Consider the following 16156-nt stretch of genomic DNA (forward strand, 5'->3'; position numbering starts at 1 on the left):
ACCACACCAGTTTTTTAGTTTTTTGTTTTTTGTTTTTTTTTTTTTTTTGAGACAGGGTCTCACTGTCATCAAGGCTGAAGCGCAGTGGTGGAATCTCAGCTCACTGCAACCTCCACCTCCCAGCTTCAAGCCATTCTCCTGCCTCAGCTACTCGAGCAGCTGGGACTACAGGAACGCACCACCACACCTACCTAATTTTTGTATTTTTAGTAGAGACGGGGTTTTACCATGTTAGCCAGGCTGGTCTTAAACTCCTGACCTCAAGTGACCCGCCCACCTCGGCCTCCCAAAGTGCTGGGATTACAGGCGTGAGCCACTGCACCTGGCCTGATTTTTATTTTTAAATAATGAGTAAGGGTGTATTTTTAACAAAGTTTAAGGACCACAGAAGAGGATCAGTCCTTCAAAACCATCAATCCATGTATCAAGCCCATCCACATGTTTTTAACAACATACATTTAAAGCTCATTAAAAAACAAGAATAAAAACTATAAATTAAAAAACTACTCTCGGCCGGGCACAGTGGGTCACACCTGTAATCTCAGCACCTTGGGAGGCCAAGGCAGGCGGATCACGAGGTCAGGAGATCAAGATCATCCTGGCCAATGTGGTGAAACCCTGTCTCTACTAAAAATGCAAAAATTAGCCAGGCATGGCAGAGTGCGCCTGTAGTCCCCGCTACGTGGGAGGCGAAGGCAGGAGAACTGCTTGAACCCACGAGGTGGAGGCTGCAGTGAGCTGAGATTGCACCACTGCACTCCAGCCTGGGCGACAGGGCAAGACTCTGTCTCAAAAACAAACAAACAAAAAACCCAAAAAACAACAACAAAAAACCTACTCTCATTACTTTGTGGTAACACTTAATTTTGGACTCCAAATTCCATTACTTAGTTTGTAAACTGACTCTTACAGAATCAAAATGGAGAATTTAAAAGAATCATCACAGGCACTAAAGGAAATTCCAAAAGAAGAGTTCTAAAAATGTTTGGAGAAATAAAAGCATAGCTGCAATAAAGTCTACATTCTTTACACATGATTATTTTGAAGGAAATCAAGATCATTTGATTACCTAGCTTCAGCTACATTCATTAACACACCACAGAAACTGTGTCTGCCCAATTAATAGCTATGGAAAATGATAATGACTTCAAATAGCATTTGGCCAAGTGCCTGGGCCAGACACAGTAATTATCTGATTAATTAAAGATTTGATGGCATCATACGTCACCAAACACATCCACTAAATCAAACTGTTTTGTTCTCAGTTTAATAGATTAAAAAGCCTCAAAATACAGTAGTATTAGAAAAACCATTTTGAATAATATTGTATCACTTCTGTTAGGAACAACTATTCACTTTTGCCTGGCAACTTTTTTACGTGTCATAACAAACATAAAATGTGACATAAGAAAATACAGTCTTTGATGACAAGGCTTTCAAGCATTTTTAACCTGTGAAGCCTAACAGCTGTTTAACTTCTTTATGAAATTATGCAATGCTTGTGAAAAAGAGAAACAGAAATATCGGAAAACCAGTGACACCGACACTACATCGTCACAAGGCTTATTCTGATAGAACCCTTTCACATGCAGATTATACTACATATGCCTATTACTGTCAGTTTGTATTACTATTTTCCTGTTCAAAATATTTTTCGTAGACTGGGCTCAGTGGCTCATGCCTGTAATCTCAGCACTTTGGGAGGCCAAGGCGGGCAGACCACCTGAGGTCAGGAGTTAGAGACCAGCCTGGCCAACATGGTGAAACCCCATTTCTACCAAAAATATAAAAATTAGCCAGGCATGATGGCACGCACCTACAATCCCAGCTATTCTGAAGGCTGAGGCAGGGGAATCACTTGAACCTGAAAGGTGGAGGCTGCAGGGAACTGAGATTACACCACTGCACTCCAGTCTGGGTGACAATGCAAAACTCCATCTCAAAAAAAACAAAACAAACAAACAAAAAAAAAAAAAAAGAAAAAAAGAACAACAAAAAAATAAGAAACAAGATATTTCTCTTCCCATGCCATTACTCTTGCTAAATTACTTCACAATTAATTTCAAGAAATTCCTACAACTACTTAGATTTCTGGCTTTAAAATGGTGTTTCTTCTTTATAATTTTTGTGTTTTTCCAAGTTTGCTAAAATAAGCACATATTACTCACAGACAGAAAAAAAAGCATTTCAACTCTTGTGATGTCCCTGTCTGAAATCTCCCATTCAAACCACATTAGCTTTGTCATGACTCTACGCCTACTCTTCGTGCTGCAGCTTTTCAGCTAGTAAAAGTCTTATACCCGGCCTATCCTCATTCTCTATTCTCTCTGCATTCCATCTCTTCCTTTCAAGTAATTTAAGTCTCCAAATCCCATCACTCTATTTCTATATGTAATTCAGTCACCCCGCAGTGGCTGCCCAAGACCCTCTCCCCTGTCACGAGGGTTATTTTCAGTGGAAAAGTCAGGAAACACACCAAAAATGATTTCTGCTTTTGGGAATGTTATTCTTGACAACCAAAGTTCTTGACGTCCAGTTGCACAGCTGCAGTAGCTTCCCTTTATCTCTTAGTGCATCACAGATCTTTGGCAATAAAATCTAGTCACTGGGACCCGAAACTTTCCTTCCGGCAAAAGGTCCAGCTGCTAAAACATTTATCTTGGCAGCTTTCATGTCAGTGCTGAACAACTCCTAAGATGTATAAATTAATGGTGCTGTTGTTTATTCACTTATTAGTATTTACTTGACTATTAAGGTACTTAATGATAGAAACTGTGTCTGTTCTTCTCCATCAGGAAGGAGAGAAGGTAAAAGAGAAAAAGAAACTCTGTCTGTTCTTTAATATTTACCTCAGGCAGCTTATTTATTTTTATTTTTTTTTTAAATGGAGTCTTGCTCTGTCCCCCAGGGTGGAGTGCAACAGCACAATCTCGGCTCACTTCAACTTCCACCTCCCAGGGTCAAGTGATTCTCCTGGCTCAGCCTCCCAAGTGGCTTAGATTACAGGTGCCCACCACCACATCTGGCTAATTTTTGCATCTTTAGTAGAGACAGAATTTCACCATGTTGGCCAGGCTGGTCTCAAACTCCTGACCTTAGGTGATCCACACGCCTCAGCCTCCCAAAAGCTGGGATTACAGGCACAGTCACGGGGCCCGGCCCAGGCAGCTTTTTGAACACCGTGATGTTCAAAAGATATGTGAGTAAACATGTTTACCACAACCATACTTTCAAATACTTACCTTGTAGAATTTTAATTCAATATTATGACAACAAAATTTTTTTTTAATTATTATACTTTAAGGTCTAGGGTACATGTGCACAACGTGCAGGTTTGTTACATATGTATACGTGTGCCATGTTGGTGTGCTGCACCCATTAACTCATCATTTACATTAGGTATATCTCCTAATACTATCCCCCACTTCTCCCACCCCATGACAAGCCCCAGTGTGTGATGTTCCCCTTCCTGTGTCCAAGTGATCTCATTGTTCAATTCCCACCTATGAGTGAGAACATGCGGTGTTTGGTTTTCTGTCCTTGTGATAGTTTGCTGAGAATGATGGTTTCCAGCTTCATCCATGTCCCTACAAAGAACATGAACTCATTCTTTTTAATGGCTGCATAGTATTCCATGGTGTATATGTGCCACATTTTCTCAATCCAGTATGACAACCAATTTCTTATGCATAATAAGGAAAGCTTCAATACTATGTCTAGATTTTTAAAAAATGCTTACTCTTTTCTGCCATCTCAGTGCTTGTTAGGTCTTCTGTCTGCCTGGAGTAATTTCTTATATTGATGCCAGTAAGCGTACTTAGAAATGAAAGTTCTGATTCTAAATGTCCAAGCTGATTCTTCAGATCTTTTGAAGACTTCCATCCTTCCGAAGTGAATTGGTGTATGGCTTGAAAAGATTTTCTAAAAGGCAAATAACAAAAACAATCACTCCAATTACTAACATGTGTTTCATCTAATACCCCCATTTTCCTCAAAGCATTCCCATTTTGTCCCTCTTACTCTCTTCCTATTAAGTCCCCTTCCCTCATTAAGAAAAAAAGAAAAAAAGAATTTTCTCAAAACCAGTGTGGTTACTAACACTGCCTTTTTTTTTTTTTTTTTTTTTTTTTTTTTAAAAAAAGAGATGGGGTCTCTCGCTGTCACCTGGGCTAGAGTGCGGGGGTGTAATCATAGTGCACTGCAGCCTTGAACTCCCAGGCTCCAAGGATCCTCCTGAGTAGCTGGGACCACAGGTGTGCCACTGTGCCTAGTTAATTTCTTTTTCCTTTTTGTAGAGACAGGGTTTTGATTTATTACCCAGGCTGGTCTTAAACTCCTGGCTTCAAGCCTCAGCCTCCCAGCATGTTGGATTATAGGCGTGAGCCACCATGCCCAGCCCACAATCTTTAATTTCAACAAAAAACATATGTAACCAAATTATACTTCCAAATTTCCACCTATTAGAAATACTTTTAAAATAAATTATAACAAGAGTACTTTGCAAAATTACAATGTGAGTTCTGACCCATGAAATTCCAGCCTAAATTCCTACCTCTCAAATTATTTTAAAAGATGTCTTGAAATTAAAAAAATAGGCCGGGCACAGTGGCTCACACCTGTAATCCCAGCACTTTGGGAGGCCGAGGAAGGCGGATCATGAGGTCAGGAGATCGAGACCATCCTGGTTAACATGGTGAAACCCTGTCTCTACTAAAAATACAAAAAATTAGCCAGGCGTGGTGGCGGGTGCCTGTAGTCCCAGCTACTCGGGAGGCTGAGGCAGGAGAATGGCATGAACCCAGGAGGCGGAGCTTACAGTGAGCAGAGATTGCGCCACTGCACTCCAGCCTGGGTGACAGAGCGAGACTCCATCTCAAAAAAAAAAAAAAAAGAAATTAAAAAATAAAATCAATTAGCTAACTTTAATTTCTAAAAGTAAACATCACAGAACATTTTATAGTAAGAAAGAGTTTTTTAGGGAAAAGAAATAGCAAATCTCTTTAAACATCACTATAGCTAGACATTCTTCATTGAGAACACACAAATATATTTTCCTTGAGAACAAGAATGAAATTTTAGTTAGCCTGGTACAGGGGCTCACGCCTGTAATCCCAGCACTTTGGGAGGCCAAGGCAGGTGGGTCACTTGAGGTCAGGAATTTGAGACCATCCTGGCCAACATGGTGAAATCTCTTGTCTACTAAAAATGCAAAAAATTAGCCTGTCGTGGTGGCAGGCGCCTGTAATCCCAGCTACCCAGGAGGCTGAGGCAGGAGAATTGCTTGAGTCTGGGAGGCAGAGGTTGCAGTGAGCCAAGATCACACCACTGCACTCCAGCCTAGGCAACAGAGTAAGACTCTGTCTCCAGGGGGGAAAAAAAAAAAACAAACAGAAAAAAATTTAAAAAACTTTTTTAAAAGAAGAAATTTTAGCTAATAATTGTGTTAGATGGTATTTTATTTTTTGTCATCCATTATTTCCTTTAAACACTCTGCTACATTCTACACTATTGACTTTTCCTGCCAGCTTAAAACATCCCTTCCTTAGATTCTTGGGCATAATTATCCCAATTCTCATTAGATCTTGGGTCGGCTTCTTGTCTCCAACATTAGAGGAAAACCCAAACACTCTTACTTCTGCTGTCCTAAATATGTATTCTTCCATTCTGCAGGAACACTAACTGATTAGCCTTAGCTCCTCTATGCCAGTAACTCTTAAAATATACCTCTAACCATATATCTCTTCTTCCTGCAAGGTAGATCTAGCTTGATATCTCACCAAATGGTTTCTCTTGGAATCTGCTTTTCCTCTAAATTACCCTACATTTGTTAATAATAAAACCTTTCTCTTGGTATGTCAGGCTCCAGACCTTGGAAGTTATCCTTGGCTCCTTCACTTGCCTGACATCTGGACTTACTGCCATCCTTTCTGCTCCTCACATAACTATTCTTCCTTTTGTATTTCTAATTCTACTACATTAGCCAATGCTCTTATGACCTTACACCATCTCTACACAGAATAATCTAATGCTATAGTCTTCACACTGAGAGCCCAATCTGTAAAAATTGTTTCAAATTTTGTTTTAATGCTAATTTAAAATGTTAATGTAAGTATATCCCGTATCATGAAACTACCACAGCCTCTTCTGCATTTGCCATCGTAGACTGATGCCCCCACAAATTACATTAAATATAGAAGTCAAGGAAAAAAGAACAGAGTGGGTGCAGCGACTCACTCCTGTAATCCCAGCACTTTGGGAGGCTGAGGCAGCCCAGGAGTTCGAGACCAGTCTGGAAAACATGGCAAAACCCCATGTCTACCAAAAAATACACACACACACACACACACACACAAACAACAAATTATCTGGGCGTAGTGGCAGATGCCATGCCTTCAGTCCCAACTACTTGGCTGGTAGAGGGTCACTAAGGCAGGACGGTTGCTTGAGCATGGGAAGTGGAGGTTGCAGTGAGTCATAATCATGCCGCTGCACTTCAGCCTGGGCAACAGAGTGAGACCCTGTCTCAAAAAACAAAACAAAAAAGAAAAAGAAAAAAGAACAGAGATAAATTTCCTATATAAATGATGAGCGGCCGGGCATGGTGGCTCACGCCTGTAATCCCAGAACTTTGGGATGCTGAGGTGGGCAGATGACCTGAGGTCAGGAGTTCAAGACTAGCCTGCCCAACATGGCAAAACTCTGACTCTACTAAAAATACAAAAAATTAGCTGGGCGTGGTGGTGGGTGCCTGTAATCCCAGCTACCCGGGAGGCTGAGGCAGGAGACTCTCTTGAACTTGGGAGGTGGAGGTTGCAGTGAGCCAAGATCGCACCACCACACTCCGAAATTCCGTCTCCAAAAAAAAAAAAAAAGCCATAAATATAAATGAGCTTCTGACAAGTGAACACCAAATGTCACAGCAAGCTATGAATGAAAATTTCAAGGTATTTCCAATAGAGCAAAATGGTAAGAGAATCAAGTCATCATTAAAGGCTGGATATGCAGAACTCAAAAAAGAACCTGCAGTTGTCAGAGTGGCCAGTAGGGAGTTCGTGTTTCATAGGTATGGTGTTTCAGTTTGGGGAGATGAAAAAGTTCTGAAGATGAACAGTGGTGATGGCAGTACAACAATGTGCAAGTGTTTAATGCCATTGAGCTGAACACTTAACAATGGTTAAAACAGTAAATCTTACGTATATTTTGCCACAAAAAGAAAATCTGCATATTCTTATTCATAGCAGCTATTTAGTTTGAGCAAAATATTTGTGTATTTCAACTAATGATGTTAGTTTGAGCTATTTTGGATTTGTCTGAATTTTATTCACTTTGTGGTTTTATTATTGGTAAGTCGGTCTTCATAGCATAAAAATTTGTCAGAATTAGGAGCTTGCAAGAATTTGTTTTCCTTTAAAATGAATCTATACACAAGTTTAAAGGTCAATGGTCTACTAAGTGTTAGTCACCATTATGAGGCAAGTACTCTTCTAAATGAACTACATATATTAACTCAATTAGTCCTCACAGCAACCCAAAAACTTGGGTATAATTTTACCACGGAGGAAACTGAAGCACAGAAAGTGGGAGCTCACTTAACCAAGATCACTCAGCCAATAGCAGAGACAGGATTTGAAAGCAGGCAATTTGGCGCCACAGTGTGGACACATGGATATAGCTGAATAATTTAGCTACAATTTTTCTACCTCCAATCCATCCAACCACTTAGAATCACTTAAAAAAATAGCTTGGTACACAGATCCCAATCCTCCTCCTCCACTATAGTGAAAAGAAACCTCACGGTTAAATCCAAACACCCTGGACTGACATTTAATGTCTCCCACAATATGGACTCGTCTGACTTTCCAATTTAACCACTGAGAAGTTCCAGATTACATAAGTAATTTACTAAGAACTAAAAATAAAATCCTACCCCACCCCCACAATCACCCAAACCGACTCCCTCTTGGTCAAGGGGACCCCAAAGAAACCTTAAAAACTCAACTCTTAACCATGACAGGACGGGAGGTCAGACACACCTCATTATAGCCCTTCCTAGTTGGGATACAGACACAACTGACCAGCATTAATGTTAAAACAGAGATCGTAAGAGTTGCAGAACAGAGTCTGTGGCAATAAGATACCAAATTATAAACAAGACCTAAGGCCATGCCAGGCAAGGATTAAGTCACATACCCCCTACACTTAAAAGAATGAACTATCACTTTGGGAGGCCGAGGCAGGTGGATCACCTGAGGTCGGGAGTTCAAGACCAGCCTGACCAACATGGAGAAACCCCATGTCTACTAAAAATACAAAATTAGCCGGGGTGGTGGCGCATGCCTGTAATCCCAGCTACTCGGGAGGCTGAGGCAGGAGAATCGCTTGAAACCAGGAGGCGGAGGTTGCGGTGAGCCAAGATCGCGCCATTGCACTCCAGCCTGGGCAAAAAGAGCAAAATTCTGTCTCCAAAAAAAATGAACTATGTTCTAACTGCCACAATGTTTTTTTTTTCTCTAGTGGCTAAACAAGCACTGGCCTCCAGATAAGCAATATTGAAATAATTGCAGTTCATCCACCACCAGATGCTAACTGATTCCCCTGTCCCACAGGCTTTGATAGGACAAGAGAATGATTTCAAAAATTTTTCTTTTGATAAGATCACCAACCATGGACTTGTTCTAACAGGTTTACAAAGCCTGTGTACTTAAGTACCTTTGCTTCCCTCCTTCAACTTTTGACATACAGGGCCTAATTGTAATGCATTTAAATGTTAAGTCAGTTCCCCAAAAAGAACATGGAATGTATGTAATATGCATGTTTATTCAGTACATGTGAGCACATCTCCCTTCGTGAATATTCATAGCCCCTCCTATAACCTGTTGTAATGTGTACACATAGCCCACTCATCCATCATAAATCCCTGCCCCAACCCCTCCTCTTCCAAAGTGCGGGCCTTACTACTTTGCCTGAGACTATGCTTCCCAGCCTGTCAGGATGGCCACTTTGCAGGCTGCAACCTTTTTTAAGAAACAGTCTCTCAAAATTTGCAGATCTCATGATTTTTCAGTTGACACTACTTTACCATGTGGACTAATGAAATCTTGTGGCTAGTAAAGAAAACACTTTTCCTCAGTTTTTAAACTTCAAAGTGTGCACACAAATCATCTGTTAGGGCAGGGTATCTTTTTTTAAATGCAGATTCTGATTCAGTTGGTCAGGATGTCGCTCTAACAAACCGCCAGGTGATGCTAAAGCATCCCATCTGCGGAGCACACCTCAAGTAGCAACGGTCTTTAATACAATGACTCTCACTCGAGGAGGGGCACACCTGTTTCCTCTCCCTTTTACCAGTCACAGCTTCCTCTACTTTCACGACCGCACGCAGACATTTTCTGTAGCTCTCCTCCTTCCCATTTTCTACCAATTCTTCTCCAGTTAGCTCAGGAAAAATAAATAAATAAATCTCATTCTCTCTGCACCTGTGTCAAATTAGTCTTGACTCAAAAATTGAAGACAGTTTGTTTTCGCGAGGCTTCCATGTTTGAGATGATGATACATAATTACGGCTGCAGAGCTTTTCTCTCCCTCTCCTTCAACAAAGCAGAAGTGCCCAGACTTTGGGGTTAAATTTTTGGGTTCCTAATCCATCTCTGACAATTCCTTTCTCTGGAACCTTGGACGAGCTACCTAACTCCTCTGAGCCTCAGTATCTTCAAATGTAAAACAAGTATCTTCAACTATAAAACAGGGCCAACAGTAGCACCTACCTTAGAGGAATGTCAAATTCTCCTACAGGCTATATTAACCACTCTTCTTGATATCAACTTACTTTTTTACCGAAGTTATTTTTCAAGGGAATTTTTATGTCATCGTAAACAAAAAGTCAGTATCACTTGCCATGGTTAGCTGACCCATTAAAAACAAATGCCATGAAATCAAACGGAGTTACTAAATCCCAACTAGAGATACCTCTGCTTACTGGAGGCGGAACTATCTAGCTAGGGGCATAGTCAAGACTTTCTCCTTGTCAGTCATCCACACAGACGACTGCGATTAAACGAGCTAATAATCTGCAAGGCGTTTACAGCAGGGCGCCGTACGCGCTGCTCCCAACTCTAGGCCATTGTCATGAAAGGATCAACACCAGTTCATGCCCACATTTTGGGGCTGGGAGTAGGAGGCCGAGTATGTCTGTGGAGATTCACCCGCCTGGCCCGGGAACCCCGGTCAGCGGAGCCTGGGGAACTTGGGGGGTCACGTACTGGACTCTGGACTTCTCTTCCCAGGGCGCCGGTGGGTTCTCACACGCTCGCCGCACCGCCGCGATCTCAGCTTGCAAGACGCGCTCCTCTGCCAGCTCTGCGTCCATGGCGCGTTGCTGACCGGAGCCTGGCAGGCAGCGCCGCTGTCACTCCGACCTGAGCGCTTCACCGGCGCTTCAAGCCTCGCGCGCGCTCCTGGCGCGGACCATCCCGGAGCTCACGCGGAGGGGAGGCGGGAGAGCCCCGCGTGACCCCCGCGGCCCTGTACGTCCAACTACACGCTCGCGCGAGAGCCTGGGTCCTCGACGTCCCTACACACGTTTCCCTGGCTGTCTAATCAGTGCCTATACTTTCTCGGGAGAGCGTGTTCTTTGCTACTCCAAGCCCAAGTGCTCCGCTGCTCACCCCAGCCGGCAGCCTTGGAGCCGCCCGGCCGCGTGCGTCACTGAAGAGGCAGAGCTGGGATCACGTGGAGGGGAGTGCCTCTTTATTTTTTTTCCCCCTACTTCCTCACTTAGGCCGACGTAGTCCAGGAATTAGTACACACAGCGATAGTGTTCAATAGAAACTAGGGGATTTTGGTTTGGGCTTTTTTGCGGTCGTTGAGGGGGAGGTGACGGAGGCGTCAGGGAAGGTGGGAGGAGGAAAGGAAATTAAAAGCTCTTGGGAACTGAATTGTGGTAACGGAACCTTAGGAGGCTGGGTTGCAAATCGAGTAGGAAGGAAGAGAGGATGGTCCGTTGGGACATGTGACCAGAAGTTAAGGGCTGCAGCGGCGCTGGCGTTAGGTGAACGACGTGGTGAGGAGTGGGTTTCAGGCATGAGAAGTCACAGGGCCGTTTCCTAGCCTCTCTTCACTTCTCTGGGAATTCTCGGAGAAAGAAGGCTGCGGTGGGTAGGCTGGGGGCGGAGACTGTCAGGAAGAGGTAGGCCGGAGCTCTGCCCAGAATACATGCCATGTGGGGACGCTGGTTGGGAGTCTCGTTTGGAAAGAGTCTCAGCTGTTGGGGAAGGGCAGGGCGAGAGCTGAGCGCCTGCCGGGTGCTAAACGAAATGAGAGATAATTATGATGGGCCCTAGTACCTCTGGAAAAGTTTTCCTGAGTCTCCTGTGATCCAGCAACCTTCATAGTATAGTGTTAAGAATTCCAAGTTCTGAAGTTAGACCTGCATTATAATCCTGGATTCACTAATTTTCGGTATGGCATTGGGAAAGTGACAACCTCTTCTGCTCTTCTGAAAAGTGGGAAACATGCAAACTACTTTGTACAATGCAGGCACGTAGCAAAAACACAAGTCTGTATTCGCTATATCACTTGATCTTTGTGACTGAACCCCACTTTGCAGCACTTTTATTGTGACATTATATTGTGCCGTTTGTTTAATTCTTTTGTGACCATGAGGAGCTCCAGGAGCTCCTAGCCTCTGTATTCACTTCTTTGGGTCTTCCCGGAGAAAGAAGGCTGGGGTGAGTAGGTTGGGGGCGGAGACTATTAGGAAGAGGTAGACTAGCTCTTTTTATCTTTTAGTGCATTACCTGCTACATCCTGTTTCTATCAGCCTTTGTTACAGACAGTAAATGAATGTATGAATGAATCAAGGAAAAACATCTAAAAACGTGAATACATAACATTAAGAGGGATAGAGTAATATTATGGCCATTTGGAGGAAAAAACCTCTGGACCTGTATCTATATGGGTATAGGGTTGCTGTTCCAAAGTACATTCATGAAAAATGTGGATGTAGGTCTTCGGCAAAACCTCCAAGACTAAAATTTGGAAGCAATACAATCGGAAGTGAAATACAGATCCAGGAGACGGATTTGATACAGACGGTTCAGAGGAAGTAGTTGTTTTGTTAGATTTTAGAAGAACTAAGGGAAAGAACTCTTCTTCTCTGTATACAGAAAATTACTTTTCCCACTAGAACACACCACGTATATGACCAGCCTTCATGAAAGTGAACAGAGAAACGAAGCGGCTTTATGTGGGTGGCCTTAGCCAGAACATTTCTGAGGCGGACCTACAAAATCAGTTCAGCAGATTTGGAGAAGTTTCGGATGTGGAGATCATCACACGGAAAGATGACCAAGGTAAATTTATGGTCCTTCACTGGGTAGTTATAGGCAGACATAACTCAGGTTAAGTACTAGAAAATAAAACAACCCCAAGATAAATGTTAGCTCTGAACACCAAAAGTTTTCAGTGATGTTTTGGAGATACAATGTGTGATGTGGAACTTGACCAGAATTCATTTCTGAAATAAGAAAAAATTCTAAATTCTAAACATCTGATTTCAGAAACATATTAACTTCCAGTTTTGAGAGCTAGAATTTTCTAACATTGATTAAGTGTCCCATTAAGTAGACTATCACTAGCATACAATCAAAATGTTTCCTTAACTGACTACTGTACATTTTCTTCTTATTTTTTGGAATATTTTGATAATCATGCTTATTTTTATAGCCAATAAATAAAAAACAAGGTTTATGCTTGAAAGAATAAGTTTTCAAGAACTAATTTTTTTTTTAAATTTAGAAACAACCATTTTTACATTGCTCTCTGGATAAAAATTTAAATAAATTGTGTTTTTGTTTTTGTTTTTTTTTTTTTAGGAAACCCACAGAAAGTCTTTGCATATATCAACATCAGTGTAGCAGAAGCAGACCTGAAAAAATGTAAGATCATCATAAATTTTCTATACTATTGGCCAGTTTGTATCACTCTGTAACTTGGAATACCTTTGGTTCTAAGCCTAAACCTCCACAGCCGTTTTTACGTTATCTAGAGGGACAGCAGTTGATCAAGAGAATTCCAGTATCGTTTGACTCAGCAGGTTTAGGTCCATTGCATTTGGCATCAGCGGACATGGTAGCACTTGCTAGTAAGTTTACTTAAAACTGCTATTCTCAAATATTTTGGACAAGGAATCAAACTTTCATAGAAACTGCCTGTTACATATATCCCACTGAATATCATGCCACATTCCCCCTCAGTCTGATCATTTCTTTGGGAGCTAATCCTTGTCACTAAACACTCTTAAGGAGGGAGCTTTACAATACACCCTTGTAAGACCATATCCTTGAAATTGTGAAATCTCTTGTTGATAAGTTTAGTAAAGTCAAGGGCAAACAGTGGCCTTCAATGAAGAACGGGAGATAATCCATACTGCCACTGACACAGAAGCATATTCTAGTTATTTGGAGGCCAAAAAGTGAAAAAAGACACAGAAAATAAGTAAAGGGAACATGCTAATAGAGGAAGAGGGCAATCAGTCTTTCGTAATTTCATTTGCAAAAAGATTGCTTTATTCTATTTTTCAGTGAGGAATATATGTGACAAATGTGAAGTTGTGGTTAAGAATACATAACTAGGCTTTGTGACCTGTGGCAGTTATTTAAACTTCTCAGCCCCAGTTTGCTTATGTGATGAATGACAGAAGATAGTGCTTGCCTCATAATATTTCTGTGAGAATTAAATTAAATGATACATTTGCAACACTTTAGGAGGCTAAGGCAGGTGGATCACTTGAGGTCAGGAGTTTGAGACCAGCCTGGCCAACATGGTGAAACCCCATCTTTACTAAAAATACAAAAATTAGCTGGGTTTGGTGGCAGGCACCTGTAATCCCAGCTACTTGGGAGACTGAGGCAGGACAATCACTGGGGAGGCAGAGGTTGCAGTGAGCCAAGATTGTGCCACTGCACTCCAGCCTGGGCGACAGAGGGACACTCGGTCTCAAAAATAAACGATACATTCGTACTTAGTATAGTATCTACCACCTACAAAATTCTGTTAATGGTATTATTAAGGAAGCTGACAGCAGATACTCAGAGAAATCAATTACTAGGCCATAGTAATTCAAACAGTTCAGTTACTCACAGTTAATTCATCTACAAGTTCTACAGTGATAATTAGTATGAGGTGGTAAATAAAATTAAGGTGCTGTAGGATTCCAGAGTGTCCTCTGATTCACCTGAAAAGATGATTGTTTTATAGTTATAGGAAATAACAATAAAATATACATTAAATGTCAGTTATTCAGAGGTTCCTGACATTTGTTTATGAACAAATTGCAAATAAATTTTGCTTTGCTTTTTACACATTTTGCCTCATTCCAATCTAGTAACACTGTGAGATAGGGAGTGTAAAGACTCTTTTGGTAAGTTGTCAACATGAGACAAGAGCCTAGGCTCCCTCTCTCCAGGTCTCATTTCTTTTCTTCCACTTCCCATGGATCTCTGTGATAAACAAGCCTACTTTTCTTGATACTAAATAATTAGAAAAAGCACAAGCTGAAATATTTTTCATTGCCATGTACTTGAGTAGTAATTCTTTACTTTATAGGTATGTCTGTTTTAAATAAAACAAAATGGAAAGGTGGAACATTACAAATTCAACTAGCAAAAGAAAGCTTTTTGCACAGGTAAGTTTTGCTTCACATGGATTTAAACCCTATTTTTTTTTTAATATTGTAAGTGGTTTTATATATTATTTCAAATTATCAAGTAATATGGTATTATATTCTTAACAAATTCAAACATTATTAGTGGAGCTGAAATCCCTTTCAACTCTGAATCCCTTCACGCCAGACGCCAACAAAAAGGATAATTTCGTGCATTTACGTATGTATATAATCTATAAAAGTATGTATGTACTTATTTTCTCTTTGTTAACACACCCTTTTGTGGCAATGTAGATCTTCTCCCTTTATAACAATTGTTAGTACTATTTCAGAAAATGGTTATACCACAGTGTAGTGGTCCCTTCCCACTGATGACTGTTTCTACTTTTTCATGGTTGTAGATGATCCTGGAGCACGTATCCTATGTATATGCAGGCGTTTTACTAGGTTTATATCAGAAAATGGAGTTGCTGAATCTTAGCATTGTCTGCATTTAAATTTTAGTAGACTTCTGAATTGCTTATGTTGATTTTGACTATTAATGCTGGTGTCATACAAAAATATAAAGAAAATAGGAGATCACTGTATGACAGGCATAAGAGTGATTATGCAAGTGATTTAAGAACAAGACAGTGTATTATAAAAGCCGTTAGAGCTTTTAAAATCCTAAAGGTATTTTCAGGAAGAAAAGGTGTTGTTAGTTGGGGAGTTTTCAAAATAGGAAACAATTTAAGAATATGCAGATAGAGGCCGGGCACAGTGGCTCACGCCTGTAATCCCAGCACTTTGGGAGGCCAAGGCGGGTGGATCACCTGAGGTCAGGAGTTCAAGACCAGCCTGGGTAATGTGGTGAATCCCCGTCTCTACTAAAAATACAAAAATTAGCCAGGTGTGGTCATGGGCACCTGTAATCCCAGCTACTTGGGAGGCTGAGGCAGGAGAATCACTTGAACCTGGGAGGCGGAGGTTGCACTGAGCCTATATTGTGCCATTGCACTCCAGCCTGGGCAACAGGAGTGAAACTCTTGTCTCCAAAAAAAAAAAAAAGAAAAAGATAGAATGACCAGGAGAGTTGATAAGATTGTTCCAGACCAATGAAATGTAACAAGAACAGATATATTCTAAAACAAGTGGCAAGCAGCTACTTTGAGGCATGTTTTGGGGACTGGTCTTATGGAAAAGGTGAGAATTTGATTTTGTTCTTCAGCTGAAGCCTCAGACTGTGAACAGGGTGGTTATATACCTTTCATTCCAGCAGCAGTTGCCAGCCTACTGTGTGCAGGCACTGGGGCCCCATGCTGAGCAGGTTGAACACACAGTGCTGCTGCTTGGAGTATCTGCTTGAATATGCCTGAGAAGCATGGGTCTGATGGTTTTTCTGGGACATAAAGGAGACAGAGGCAAAGAGGCCAGTGAGGACTGCTCTGTGCAGTTGTCCAGGCTTGAAGACGGCGGCGGTGATTTGAATCGGAAGAGGGGGCATTCTCTTCATTA

The 16156-nt window shown here is 41.5% G+C and overlaps 2 protein-coding genes across 16 annotated transcripts in view; one reads left to right on the forward strand and one right to left on the reverse strand.

Moving 5' to 3' along the window:
* Positions 1 to 10712, reverse strand: part of CENPP (centromere protein P) — a 270783-nt gene extending 260071 nt beyond the window's left edge. Inside the window, exons 1-2 of the mRNA XM_017949286.3 lie at positions 10260 to 10712; positions 3740 to 3921 (exon numbers count right to left, since the gene is read on the reverse strand). Coding sequence (XP_017804775.2) covers positions 3740 to 3921; positions 10260 to 10366 — 289 coding nt within the window. The 5' untranslated portion in view covers positions 10367 to 10712. The remainder of the gene's footprint in view (positions 1 to 3739; positions 3922 to 10259) is intronic.
* Positions 10713 to 10902: 190 nt separating this feature from the next.
* The window catches only part of NOL8 (nucleolar protein 8), a 28015-nt gene continuing 22761 nt past the window's right edge, over positions 10903 to 16156 (forward strand). For 7 of the 15 annotated variants that reach the window (XR_002517704.2, XR_002517703.2, XM_021927684.2 and 4 more), the window contains exons 1-4: positions 10903 to 11185; positions 12185 to 12350; positions 12873 to 12935; positions 14605 to 14683. Coding sequence is in view for 11 of the 15 variants with exons in the window: in XM_021927684.2 (XP_021783376.2) it covers positions 12212 to 12350; positions 12873 to 12935; positions 14605 to 14683 (281 nt within the window). In the remaining 4 variants the exon portion in view is untranslated. The other 8 variants (XM_021927685.2, XM_021927686.2, XM_021927687.2 and 5 more) reach the window with 8 other exon arrangements.

Source organism: Papio anubis, chromosome 13 (genome assembly GCF_008728515.1).
Source record: "Papio anubis isolate 15944 chromosome 13, Panubis1.0, whole genome shotgun sequence".
NCBI lineage: Eukaryota > Metazoa > Chordata > Mammalia > Primates > Cercopithecidae > Papio > Papio anubis.